The 13,742-nt window shown below is 38.0% G+C and overlaps 1 protein-coding gene across 3 annotated transcripts in view; it reads right to left on the bottom strand.

The window, feature by feature from the left end:
• SMG1 (SMG1, nonsense mediated mRNA decay associated PI3K related kinase) overlaps positions 1-13,742 on the bottom strand; it is a 66,905-nt gene that overhangs the window by 31,136 nt on the left and 22,027 nt on the right. For 2 of the 3 annotated variants that reach the window (XM_017813533.1, XM_017813535.1), the window contains 15 exons: positions 13,155-13,252; positions 11,483-11,656; positions 10,266-10,490; positions 9,507-9,608; positions 8,847-9,116; positions 8,156-8,286; positions 7,293-7,454; positions 6,696-6,814; positions 5,865-5,952; positions 5,681-5,782; positions 5,094-5,234; positions 4,598-4,797; positions 4,133-4,329; positions 3,284-3,451; positions 2,297-2,451 (listed from right to left, as the gene is read on the bottom strand). In XM_017813533.1, coding sequence (XP_017669022.1) covers positions 2,297-2,451; positions 3,284-3,451; positions 4,133-4,329; positions 4,598-4,797; positions 5,094-5,234; positions 5,681-5,782; positions 5,865-5,952; positions 6,696-6,814; positions 7,293-7,454; positions 8,156-8,286; positions 8,847-9,116; positions 9,507-9,608; positions 10,266-10,490; positions 11,483-11,656; positions 13,155-13,252 — 2,332 coding nt within the window. The remainder of the gene's footprint in view (positions 1-2,296; positions 2,452-3,283; positions 3,452-4,132; positions 4,330-4,597; positions 4,798-5,093; positions 5,235-5,680; positions 5,783-5,864; positions 5,953-6,695; positions 6,815-7,292; positions 7,455-8,155; positions 8,287-8,846; positions 9,117-9,506; positions 9,609-10,265; positions 10,491-11,482; positions 11,657-13,154; positions 13,253-13,742) is intronic. The other variant, XM_017813534.1, reaches the window with a different exon arrangement.

Here is a 13,742-nt window from a genome sequence, read left to right as displayed (position 1 = left end):
GACAGGGATTAACATAGGATACAAGCTTACTGGCTCAATTTTCCTGTTACAGCGTAAGATAAAAGCTTGTCCATTCAAGTTTTAAAGTCAACCTCAAGTCAAGTACAGGCAGAAGGAAATAAATTTATTTTATCTTTGACTGTCACTCTTTTTACCTGAATGAGTAGAACTGAATACTGACTAAATACATATAATTTACTAGAGACTGCAGAACTGGCTCTAGGGCAACAATTCACACCTTAAACTTGATATTTCTGAGAAACTTCCCACCTATTGCAAAACTGCACGTGATTTTAAGGAATCTTACAAAAAAAAGGAAAAAGACAGTTATAAATTTAAAATCTTTGGGTTTGTTTGGGGATTTTCACATGGAAGGTAGATGATAGGTGTCTCTTTTTCATTTCATACAGAAGAAGTGATGCATTCCTTTAAGGAGATGAAAACACCAAAATGAAGGCACATCCTATCTGGAATGATGACCCACTTATTTGTATCTGTATCCAAAGATTCTACTGCAATAAACACAGAAGCCACCTTTTCAAAGCTGAAGTAAAACTGCAAAGCATGTCCCTCTCTTGGCAAACTGAGGCAGGTATTCAGATAACACACTGGTCAGAAACTTCACTAGAAAATATTTAAATTAATACTATTTTGCAATGGAAAATTAAATACAATATGAAACCAGCATTGCTGTGTATGAAAAACTAAGAAAACAATTTGAGAACGCAGTTTATATTCAGGTCCTTGTAATTTATTTAAAACTAACAGTTAAAATACCTAAAAGTGCTGGATGCATTAGGTATCTCTGAAAAGATACACTGATTTTAATTGTCAGCCTGATCTCGGTGCCTGGCAGAGTTATGGAGCAGATTATCCTGTGTGAAATCACACAGCAGCTACAGGATGGACAAGGGATCAGACCCAGCCAACATGGGTTTAGGAGGGGCAGATCCTGTTTGACCAACCTGATCTCCTTTTACAATCAGGTGACCCACCTGGTGGATGAGAGGATGGCTGTGGATGTGGTCTATCTGGACTTCAGCAAAGCCTTTGACACTGTCTCCCATAGCATACTCCTGGAAAAGCTGGCAGCTCATGGCTTGGACAGGGGCACCCTGTGCTGGGTCAGGAACTGGCTCGAGGGCCGGGCCCAGAGAGTGGTGGGGAACGGAGCTGCGTCCAGTTGGCAGCCAGTCACTAGTGGTGTTCCCCAGGGGTCAGTGCTGGGCCCAGTCCTTTTTAACATCTTTATCGATGATTTAGATGAGGGGATTGAGTCCCTCATCAGCAAATTTGCAGATGACACCAAGTTGGGGGGGAGTGTCGACCTGCCGGAAGGCAGGAGGGCTCTGCAGAGGGACCTGGATAGACTGGAGAGATGGGCTGATTCCAATGGGATGAAGTTCAACAAGGCCAAGTGCCGGGTCCTGCACTTTGGCCACAACAACCCCCTGCAGCGCTACAGGCTGGGGACAGAGTGGCTGGAGAGCAGCCAGGTGGAAAGGGACCTGGGGGTGCTGATCGACAGGAGGCTGAACATGAGCCAGCAGTGTGCCCAGGTGGCCAAGAAGGCCAGTGGCATCCTGGCCTGGATCAGGAACAGTGTGGCCAGCAGGAGCAGGGAAGTGATCCTTCCCCTGTACTCTGCATTGGTGAGGCCACACCTTGAGTATTGTGTTCAGCTCTGGGCCCCTCAGTTCAGGAAGGATATTGAGGTGCTGGAGCGGGTCCAGAGAAGAGCAACGAGGCTGGTGAAGGGACTTGAGCACAAGTCCTATGAGGAGAGGCTGAGGGAGCTGGGGTTGTTTAGTCTGGAGAAGAGAAGGTTTAGAGGCGACCTCATCACTCTCTTCAGCTACCTGAAGGGAGGTTATAGTCAGGCAGGGGTTGGTCTCTTCTCCCAGGCAACCAACAATAGGACAAGGGGACATGGGCTCAAGCTCTGCCAGGGGAGGTTTAGGTTAGATGTTAGGAAGAAATTCTTTACAGAGAGGGTTATCAGGCATTGGAACGGCCTACCCAGAGAGGTGGTGGATTCACCATCCCTGGAGGTTTTTAAAAAGAGATTGGACGGGGCCCTTAGTGCCATGATATAGTAATTGGAGTTGGATCAGGGGTTGGACTTGATGATCTTGGAGGTCTTTTCCAACCCAATCTATTCTATGATTCTAATTGACATGGAAATTAGATCAGCAGTCTTGACTCATCCCACAATCTAAAAGACTCAGGAACAGAACTACCCATAAGAAGGAAAAACGTCCCAGTTTGTAGCATCCAGTTATTTAAGAAAACTTACCGCCCTTCTGCTTGTTGAGCTACAGAATTGATCCAGGAGAGACTCTTCCCAACTACAGCAGACGACCAGACAGCAATACCCTGAATAGCTTCAGGACAGTGAAGCTCACATAATGCTTCTACCAGCATCATAATTGTCACTTCCAATTCATTTCCCTAAAAGCAAACCAAAAGCATTATTTAACAAGACCCATATAAATTAAGAGCTATATACACGCGTGGGTAAATACTTGAAAATGGTGAAGCAGTAGTTCATTACAAGCATCTAAAAGTGCTCCTCATATCCATTCACTGCACTGCTTTTGGAAAAGCAGGGGAGCTAAGGTGACAGTATGTGCTGTGAAACCACAGCCTGAATGCCAGCAGTCAGCAATCACTATGTGATGGTTTATACCTATCTGAGAATTCATAAAGCAGCATGAATGAAACGAGTATCTATCAATCCTTCTTTGATAAAATATTTAAGCAAATCAAGTCACATACTGAAGAAACTATTCATCCTTTTCAAGAAGGCTTTAACCACTTTATCCACTTATCCCACCCCTGCACTTAACCTGCTAGTTACTTATAGAGGAAGGATACCCTCATGATACAATCCCCTTCCTCCTCATACCCACAGATAAGCAAAGACATTACACTACCATAAGCTTGGGAAGGCCTCATACTAATGCAGCACCAGTTTCATAAGGTTTAACCAGGACCTTCTACTTAAAAAAGGGCTCCATTAAATCTGTGAATTAACTATAGCACTCATTTCTGTGTATTATTTGACCACACATGTACAGTACATCCTAATCTTCAACCAACCTACTGTATCCAACTTACAACCACAGAAGTCTGTCAGTTCAGAATTAAGAGTTATAAATGTTAAATAACACATTCCTTTACATACCAGTTGGTTTAATAACAACTGACTGCCTTAGCTTAGTTCTTTTACAATACAATGGGAATATTTTTGCAGTATCTACAGAGTTTGAAAAGAGAGTACCTGAGAGATACTATTATTAGTTTTCATTTCTGTGAGTAAATCAAATCCATGCCTGACTGTCACAGCAGGTTGGCCAGCCAGCAATCCAACTCTCATGATGGAAAGTCTAATCCGTGTCAGCCAATCCTGGCACGTCTGACGATTAGTATAGAAGAACGTCCTGATAACCTTTAAAGACAGAAGAAAAGTTTCAAATCACCATTCTTCTGTACAAATCAAAATAGTTACATTAAGTACTTCACAATAATCAAAGGCAGGAAGGTTTCCTTTCTCCACCTGAGATGAAGAAATGGGTAAAATTCTGCATCTTTCATTTTATTAACACAGATGGTCTGAAATCATGTGTAGCATCCAACTGGTCAGGCACACTGGCAAGCTAAAAGTCTTTAGACTAACTGACTGCAAATTATGTATTACTGTCATGTCAAAGTCTGGTAATTAAACAGCTTATTTCAACAGGGAAGAGTGTTTTGCAGTTAGAACTACACAAAGAGGTATGTTGCTTATAAATAATTACTACATTCCTCAGAAAGCAATTTAAAGCCCCAAATAACTGTGTTACTTTATAACAAAACTGCTGACAATCTACAAATAGGAGACTGCTACAAATCAGAGGTACTACAGACTTGATTGATTTGTACCACTACACAAACTGGAACTCCAGAAATATAGCCTGGTTTAACATGTTCTCCAGGAATAAGCCCAAGTCAAAGCCAGACTTTTTTAAGAGTCTCAAACTTTGTTTGAGAATTTCTTCTGAAATTTAACAGTTAAAAACTGAACAACCCTGAAAACACTGTTCACTCAGTAGATTGCTCCGAGTAACATCAGCACTGTAAACAGACGTACCTTGGGTGGGGAGGTCAGGGCATTGGCACATCCTTCATATGCATTGTACATCAATTTTTCTAAGTTCTCCAAATACTGCAGAAGGAGAACAAGCCTAAGCTGGTTGCTACTGTGTCCTTCATCGTTGTCTGCAGTAGTCCACTGGTTGACATCTTGATCAGGGTTTAATGTATGGGCTGCAAGGTTCCTAATAATACCTACACATTTTACCAAAACATGGGGGGAAAAAAGTTACCAGACAGTATTGTATTTAAACATGTCAAAGGATAAAAGCTAGTTCTCAAAATCTCTCAAAACTATCTAAATTAATCTAATCTATCAAAATTAATAGTAATTATGCAACATTTTTAAAATCTGTAATCACTGAAAAATAAAGCCATTGTGCTTGTTGCCTTGAACATGAAGACCTTAGCTTCACAACCTTATAAAAATCCCATTAAAATAATCTTGTTTTTTTCACTTTACCTTCAATTGTTTGAAATGTATCTTGGGCTCTACCCAGAGGAGTTCGTAACTTCGAAAGAACAGTGAACTGAGCTGCTTCCCAAACAGCCCATTGCCAGAGCACAGCATCAGTCTTCAACAGGTTCCGAGGGATGGTTGGCTGATCTCTCTTATCTAGTCTTTGACAGCTATAGAACAACCTTTCTAACCAGTTATCCTTCCTGAAAGAAAACATCACTACATTAGCACAAGTTCATGTGGTAACAAGTTTATACTGCACACACTTCATCATCCTGTTGCTCTCAAATCTCTCACGAAATTATTTTAAATCAACAATGTACAACAGGCAAATATGCCAAAAGGTGTGTATTTAAGATATTTGTAAATACCAAAAAAAACCTGAAAGTAAAGCAATGTAATTTGTAAAGATAATTACAAATTCTACACTAAACATAACTCAGAACTGTTCACTATAAATTCAACATTCATGGATTTCAGTTCTACAAGAAGTTCTTACCCAGTTCGGTGGAGGTTTCCATACAAAATAAAACTAATGACATCAGAGAAATCCTGTGGGTGGAATGTATTACTCGGAGATTTGCTCATATGACTTCTTATAGCCAAAGAAATTTCTTGTATTTCTGTGTGGGTACGGTTACTGCAGGAAGAGGGGGAAACAACCCATGCTGTAATGTACTTGAATAAACCAAAAGAGCTGTGCAAAAGAGTTACACAGACACACATACATGCAATGACTGGAAATAAGAATATGCTTTGGTATTAAGGCAAGGTGCCTTCAGAGTTCAGGTCTTCAAGTCAAACTGTAGGACATAGTATTGCTGAAGCTCTGAATAACATGGACCTTACAAGCATTCATATTTGCTTCAAGAAGTGATACACAATTCATCAAATTTGCTAATTACTTTGCTACTATCTACTGTTCTTAAACCTCTAAAAAAGTAAGAGATAGCAAGACACTTCACACTTTTTGATTTTAAGTTAAGAGAGTATGATGACACTGCACTGGCATTATCTTTCAGATAAGTGACACTGAAGAAAGAAACTAAACAATTCTTTATATTGAAGCTCCTTTGAAAAACCTACCTCAACACAACATCTAAAGGAATTGACTTCAGAAGTTTCCCAAAAGCTTGTCTTACACGAGCACCGCTATGTACAAGTTGAACACGACACACATCAACACACCTGCAACAGCAAGGAGGAAGAAGGTGGTAAGATCTCCATTGACAGCATAATTCAAATAACATACAGAATTCTGTGCAAGTACCTTTGTAAAAGGTCATCTGGAAGGGAGGAAGACAGGGCATGGAGGCTACTACATGCTTGAAGACAAATGTTTACATCTTCCAGAAGTGCTGAATTAAGGAGTTGAAAGAAAAAAAAAAAAGTTATTCTTGCTGGAATTAGATAACTCCTGCATTACTCTGGTTGTGGCACAGCATCTAATCACATTTCTTCAGCACAGCCAGTAAAAGGAGACATAGGCTTTAAGCAATAGTTTTCATTTCATTTACTGGTTTTACTATTACAAGCAGGTGCTCAGTAAGAAAAAAAGTCACTTGTGCTACCAGTTTCAGTAACAACTTAGGGGCCCGTTTTAACTGCTGACAGATAGATCCTTCTATGATCTCCGCACATTGGCATTACAGATATTTTCTTTCCCCATTGAAACACATTAAGGTAAAGTTAGTAACTCCTGGCCTTGGGAAATTACTGCTAGTATTATGTTACTGAAAGCATTTGTTCCCCATATTTTTGTTTACAGGTTTTGAAATCTAAACCACCATGTCACATTATGGAACAGTTCTAGTGCTTTTGATAAAGTAATAATTTTTGATTGGGAAACTGATCTACCAAAAACGTCACCGATGTATCAAATCTTACTTGTAAGACAATTAATGGTTACGTAAGTCCTAGGCAGAGATCCACTTGATAAAAATCATAAAGAGAGAGTGTAAGTTTTTGCACAATACAAACTTGGAGCATCTCCAAAGTAAATGAATCAAGCACAGTTGCTGCTATCAGCAGGATAAGGCCACCCATGTACTTAATTTTTGAAATGTAAAAGACAGTTAAGTAGAAATATGCAGTATCTTACTGTTTGCTAAAAGTCCTTTACAAAACTTATGGAAAGATGGGAGGGAAAATAACGGTGCATATGTTTCTGATTTTTTCATCAGAAGAGCCACTTCCAAAGCCCACGTTGTAAGTAGTTTCCTTCAAAAAACAAGAGTATTATTCGCTCTACACAGTTACAGAAAGGTACTTTCCAATATAACTTCAAACTACTTCACGTTACAGATCTGTATTATAACGTAATTCATTTTTTAAAGAAGATGTTTCATAACTTGAAACATGTCCCCAGCTTTCAAAGCATTTTGGTAACACAGAGTGGCAACTATTGTAAAAGGACACTTTCAGTGAGCAAATCCTTTCTTTCAATAAAGTCTGAGAGCTCTGCTTTTACTGTATAGATCTTAGGATGCTTTAAACTCTTCTAGCTTTCATGTATAAAAACGAACAGCTACTTTTTTCCATGGGTATTTAATAATTAAAGTTTTAAAAACCCTAAATATTTGACTGCTTAAATTTACCCCAAGTTTTACAGATAAAAATTATCCTGGTTTCTGAATTAAGGCATTCTACTGGGAAATAAAAAAAATACCTCCTGATTCCTAAAAAAATGTTAAGTTACCTGGTATCTTGAGTAAGGTTATCCTTCTTAAGGAGTAGCCCCAAAAGGTTTAGTATGATTGAGAAATGTTTTTTTGTTGCTGTGGTTACAGTACTAATAACTGCTCCATCAAACAGAGAGGGAGAGGAAGAACTGAGGCTACTGGATATGAAATGGTCATGTCTGAAAAGGCAAGAAAAAGCAAAATATGTAAAACCACCCCAAGATTAGGGATACTTCCTTGAAGTTTACAGGAGGGAAGAAAACAACAACAACAACCAGCAGAATTTCAATTTACACCCTCACAGTAACCACACTATGTCAAAACCCAAGTGTTTTGATCCCTAGCCTAAAAGAACAAAGCTACAATTTTACATCAGTCCAGGCAGCCCAGTAACCTATTTTCAAGTGTCTGGTATCCAGTGCTTGGTGAAAAATCATCAATACCAAGTCACGTACAGAATAACAGTTAAACTAGTATATTCCATTACTTAGATAACATTTTGTACTAATAAGGTCTGAAACATATTTACATCTGCTGTTTGTATCTTATTAACTATCCTGGATCTCTCAGTAAGGAAAATCATAAATAAATATTACTTCCTTATTTACTTTCAGAAGAGTTCTTCCTCAGTTATCTCTATTCAAACACAAGATTTCCAATCTGCCTTTGAATAAAAGGCCAACTTTAAGCCATGGAATGCTTTCCTGGCTGAGACACAGCTTCCCTGCAATTAATGGAAGTAAAAAGTGATCAGGGAAGTCTGGGCAATAGTTTGATTGTAATTGGAGCTTATTTAAATTCGTCCCTTCAACAACATATTCTTTTCAGATCAGTCCATCCTAGTGCTCTTAAAATACTGATGAATTATTAAAATTCATACCTGGAACAGTGGGAATACAATGTATAGAGCACTGCATACTGGACAGCAGGGAAGTGAACTGCTATGTCACCATGGACAATCATCAGATTTTTACTCAGCAGTGCAAACACAGTCGGTGAAAGGGCCCACATCTAGAAAACAATTGCAACATAAGCAAAGAAACATAATAAACAGGAGCTATTTTAAGTGTAGTTTCCATACCATTAATTACGTTTTGCTTTTTCCCATGGGAAATAATTTAACTCTATTATTTTCTGACCTTAATTGTAACTATTTTCTTTCCCCTTTTTAAACAGTCTGCTAAAAGCAGTTCATGGTTTTATTTGGAAAGATCTGGAAAAAGTGTTTTCACATGGCCAATATACTCCCAAAGGACACACTACCTGCTTTTATCTGTCTTGATTTTCAAAAGCAATTACTATGATAATCTTAGAATCGATCCATTAATAACCTTGTAAGATGCTCTTCCCTAGAAACTGCTTTCTCTTATTCACCAACGAGAGATACAATCCACTGATTACGTTTCACTTAAGTTCTAATATTGGAAGTTTTTCTATAACAAATTAGAAGACAAGTATGATCATTTTAATCATTTGTATGTGCCCTACTGGTGTAATACAATAGGGTATATTTTGAGTAATAAAGTACTTTTTACACTTATGGCTCAACCGTCTGTAGAGTTTTTACTCACCCCAATTAATGAGTTTTTAGCATTTCCAATAGTACTTAGAGCACTGAGGTCAAATATAACAACAAACTTGGCATTATCCACATTGGATATAAGCTTCTTGAAAGAGTCATGCTGGATTTCAGAACAGGCCTCAGGAAGGTGTAAACTATGAAGAAGACTATTTAGAGCACAGGTCATTTCTCCTAGAATCAACCTGTAAGCAGTCTCCAAAACAGGAATGTTCTTCAGGCTCAATACAGCTTGGTATACAGCAAGGGCTGCTGCAACAACCTTGGGAATACAATTAGAACAAAATCATAAAATATACTGATTAGCAACACAGAATTTAAAATTACTCTTCTTTAATAGCCTGGTCTGGTGCACATACCTATTTTCAGCTTTCTGTAATTAAGTACCTCTTGCTTAGAGCATCTATTAATTACTTTCTTGATCATCCACCTAACACACTGAGTATCAAAGCCAGGTCAGCTAAAGACTTCTCTATCAGGATGGCAAACTTACCCATTCTTTATCAAGCTATATCTGTCTTTTCAGAAGTTTCACAGATACACAGTTAGATTAAAAAATATATTTAAGATGAACAAAGTTTTACAGCTTAACATATTCTAGGAAATTCATGAAGGCTCTTGTAATACACCTGTAGAAGTCACTTCCTCTTACCTCTTTCTCTTTATGATAACGAAGAACAAGTAGTTTAGACTCTGGTATAAATAATTTCTCTACAAATGATGATGGTAGTTTCGTATTTATTTGTTCAACAATCTGGGGATAAAAAACAAAATTATAAATATCTTCAATAATATAAAAAAAAAAATTAGGTAAAGATTCATTAAAATACTGTTTTTCTAGTTTGTATACACTGTATCTAGAAAAAAGTTTCCCAGCAGGAAATTTGCAGTTATTTTCAGGCTTTAACAGCACAGTTGAGAGATGTGTGTGATTATTTACATCAATGTAAGATTTAAGAGTTTGCAGCCTACACATTAAGTGCTGTTTTGAAGAAGTTTGACTTTCCAAGTCATGGCATAATTAGATAAACAGAACATATTAAGCACTAAGATTCTGAAATCATTCAGGTGGTGTTAACAACTGCAAAGGCCAGAGAACTGCCTTGTCCAACAGTCAAGCCAGACACGAGAAGAGAAAAACTATGCAAAACAACAGTAAAAAAACAACCCCACCAGAAAACATGAATACTCAGGCTAAAACTAAATGCCACTTCATCAACAAGCCAAATGCCTAAACAACCCAGCAGCACAAGCTATACAGAAAAACAGCATTTATAACAGGAACTTCTTGCTTATGATCAGGAAGAGTTGAAAATATTTATCTAACACACACCCAAAAAAAAAGGAAGGTAGCTTAGAAGACAATGTTTTTCAATGCAAAACCCCCACGATAATAAAAATATGTACAAACCAGTGTCAACAGATTCAGGACTGAAATGACATAATCAGTGCCACAAGTCTGACAATTTTCCATTTGATCTAATCCATATGTGATGACCATGTCACAGTGTATGGTCATACTTGGATCCAGGCTGCCAAGTAAAACCCCAACACACTCATTGGCAGCTGTAAGCACTGCTTCAGAAAAGAATACTTGGTTTGCTGCAGTCACACATCTCATTACTCTGTACAGAACCTGAAAAATTAAAACCATAACTGAATTAAACTCCATTAAAAAGAGATGGTATTTAATTGTATTCACATCCTTTTGACATCCTGTCCCACCACCTACTCTGCAGCTTGGTCAATTCTATTCTGAATAATGCACATGACAGCCTTACACTTCAGAAGTGTAAGAAAAAACAAACTTTCAATTGCTTGGTTTCCAATTCAACTGAAGACCTAGGAGACCTAAATTCATTATTCACAATTCTGCTCAGTTCCAACAGAACTCCTCTTGTAAAAGAGACTAGTTTGAATTTTCTTGAGACAGACTAGTTTCGTCACAAGAATCCTCTACAGATTAAGACAGAAGTTACATAACTGTTTTGTCTTTAACTGGGAAATCCATACACTTATTTATCCACGAAGTTGTGTCCCTCACAAAATTCTGCAAGGGCATAAATTCCAGCTGTGCAGTTCACACAGCAACAACAAGATTTTGACTACAGGTATTTTTATCTATCTCCTCCTCCCTGTTACAGAACTATAGCAGCTACTTAGCATATTATATAATATTTATTATGAGTTCACACCATGTACTATAGAACAAGAGGAGTTTTCTCAGATTTGAGAGATACAATTTCAGTACGAATAAAACCCTCACATTATATAAAATCAAACTCACAATTTGAATTCAAGTTTTTACAGCATCATAGCTATCTGAATAAATGGCAACATGGTTTCAAAGACAGATAACAAGCATAAACCTAGCCATATGAAGTTAAAAAACCTAAAAAAGTTCATTTCTGCTATGTGATTCCCATGTGCCACTATCACAATCTATACTTTAATATTTAATAAAATTATCGTAGCATATTTGAGAAAACAGATTTACTCAAAGCTGAGAATATGCATATTCATGTAAAATCCATAAAACCTAAATAAACCCAACAACGAATAGCATCATTATATGGTGATAAATCATGCCAGCAACAAAGAAATACAAAGAAAAACTTGAGTTCTTACATCAGTTACGTAAGCTTCTGTAATTGGTGGTCCTCTAATGGGGCTGAAGCGCTCCCCAATGCTCCTCACCACGGTACTGAACACCCGAAGAAGTGCAGCCAGTTTGGGCAGTGACACTGAGGGAGGAGGAATATCCTCATCTACTGATTCCCCAGAAGCCACATGGCTGAGGTCCTACAGCACACAAGTTTTATGGATCAGTGCACATCACTAACTGTTACACATTGATAAAAGATCAAAATATGAGATTGAAAATACTTCAGCATCTGTTTTCCAGACATTAAACTGTGCTATCTGATTATGGATGTATTTCTCCAATACCTCAACGACACAGGTGGGATATAAGCACACAAAGACCATCAAGTCACAGAGCAGTAGTGAGATGCTGCTCATTACCTTAGCCACTGAAACAGAGTACTCTGACTACATCTTGTGAATTAAACCAGAGGCTCATGGAGTTCCTGGTCCCTGGAACATGGTCATCCATATTGCTGCACTGTTACAACAGTTGTCTGCGCACTTTTACCACTCTTCCAAAAAAGTCCCATCCACAAAGTGGAGTTGATCTTTGACTGGTCATTCCCATCACACTGTTTACGTGCAGTGACGTTGATCTGGAGACTAAGAGTTTACTAACAGACTACTTCATGCCAGCTGGCACCAGTGCCTGGGAACATTCCCAGAAGTGCTGATCTCATCAGTATAGATGTAGCCTGGGTCTATCCCACTGTGAGATAAAGACACACTAGCTGGAACCACCTCCCCCATGACTTAAGTTAACACATGTTATCTTAAAACTCCTCCGTGACTAAGAATACACACATTGACCAGTTCACAGCAGACAAGTTGATAAGCAGCGACTTCCTGCACTGGTCTGTGAATCCTGACCTGCGAAGCTGCACCATCAGAAGCCCTGGGGTACATGTAAGTACACTGATCAAATTACTGATTCTGCTTGGATTCTGCTCAAAGTACAATTTTACCTATGGAATCTGCATGTTAACATATACAATATAGTATAATCTAGCTACAGGCATACACACATAGGAACACATACACCTTAACAGGCAACATTCCCCCCAAAACCCAAAACTCTTCCTTTAATGACATCGTCAGATAAACTCTATGCCCTGTTAACTAAGTAAAGGTTACAAACTTAAAGTATGTTAAATGGATATAATTCAGTTTTCCATCAGTTCCTGCTACATTATTTCCTGCACAATATAATCTGTTACTTTATTTTAAAAAAGACAGGTTTATATCATTAGTCTACAGAAACATTAAGATTCCCTCTCTCCCCCCAAGAGTTACTACATCTGAAAAAACTCTGAAGTTGGACAATTAAAGAAAACACCAAGGAAAGACTATGTCTTCACTGCAGCTCTTTAAATATGAAGACATTCCTGTTTGGTCAATTGTTTTTATTTTTATTACAACATGATTCTCAATCAACAACGGCTGAAAGCCTGGCTACGATACCACTTAAGTAGCTCAGGAGGATTTGTGCAGAATGGTCTTTGTACATGCATTTAGTATGCTCCATAATTTGGTCCTCTTTTCCCCAGGAAAACCATGTCATTTTATTTTCTACAAAAGTAACACCACCATAAGAACCACAGCTGTGGAAAACCGTAACAGTTAACTCTGGTATATACCATAAAGTCCTGTTTACCTCAGCATAAGCTTCCATATCTTCCAAAAACTGACCCAACAGTGTGGTAGAAAAAGTAAGATCAGCTACCCAAAAGGGCTCCAAGCTCTGCAGCCATCCTGTATAAAAATACCAGGCCAATTAATACAGGGTAACATTAAATTTTAGTTGCATATTGCTGAGGGAAAAGTTGCTCAGGTAAAAGAAGGTTATCTGCATGAAAATTTTAACATAGCTTGTTTTTAAAATAAATACAAGTGGTATTTCCCTCTTTTGTCCTTCTGAAAAATTATTTTTATGGTTCAGTCCTGCCCCATAGCAGTTAAATGTTACAGACAGAATCTAGGACCATGGCACAAGAAACATAACAGACTTGCTATGAATAACTTCCAAGACAACTGCTATAGCTATAGAAAAGTTTCCCCATTTTTTAATGCCAGTACAGTCTTTACCACAAAGATTTTCTAGAAATACTTAGGAGAAAATATAACCTTCCACAGAGAATATATTAAGACCTATAAATTCATTAAAAATTGTCATCAAGTTGCACAAAACTATTGATGTTTAAATGGACCCCGATTAAAGCATCCCATTTTTCCAGATTTAGCA

This window comes from Lepidothrix coronata, unplaced genomic scaffold (assembly GCF_001604755.1).
Source record: "Lepidothrix coronata isolate B3197 unplaced genomic scaffold, Lepidothrix_coronata-1.0 Scaffold41, whole genome shotgun sequence".
In the NCBI taxonomy this organism is placed as follows: Eukaryota; Metazoa; Chordata; class Aves; order Passeriformes; family Pipridae; genus Lepidothrix; species Lepidothrix coronata.
The sequence above is the reverse complement of the archived record's forward strand: the minus strand, read 5'-3'. Positions and strand labels throughout refer to the sequence as shown.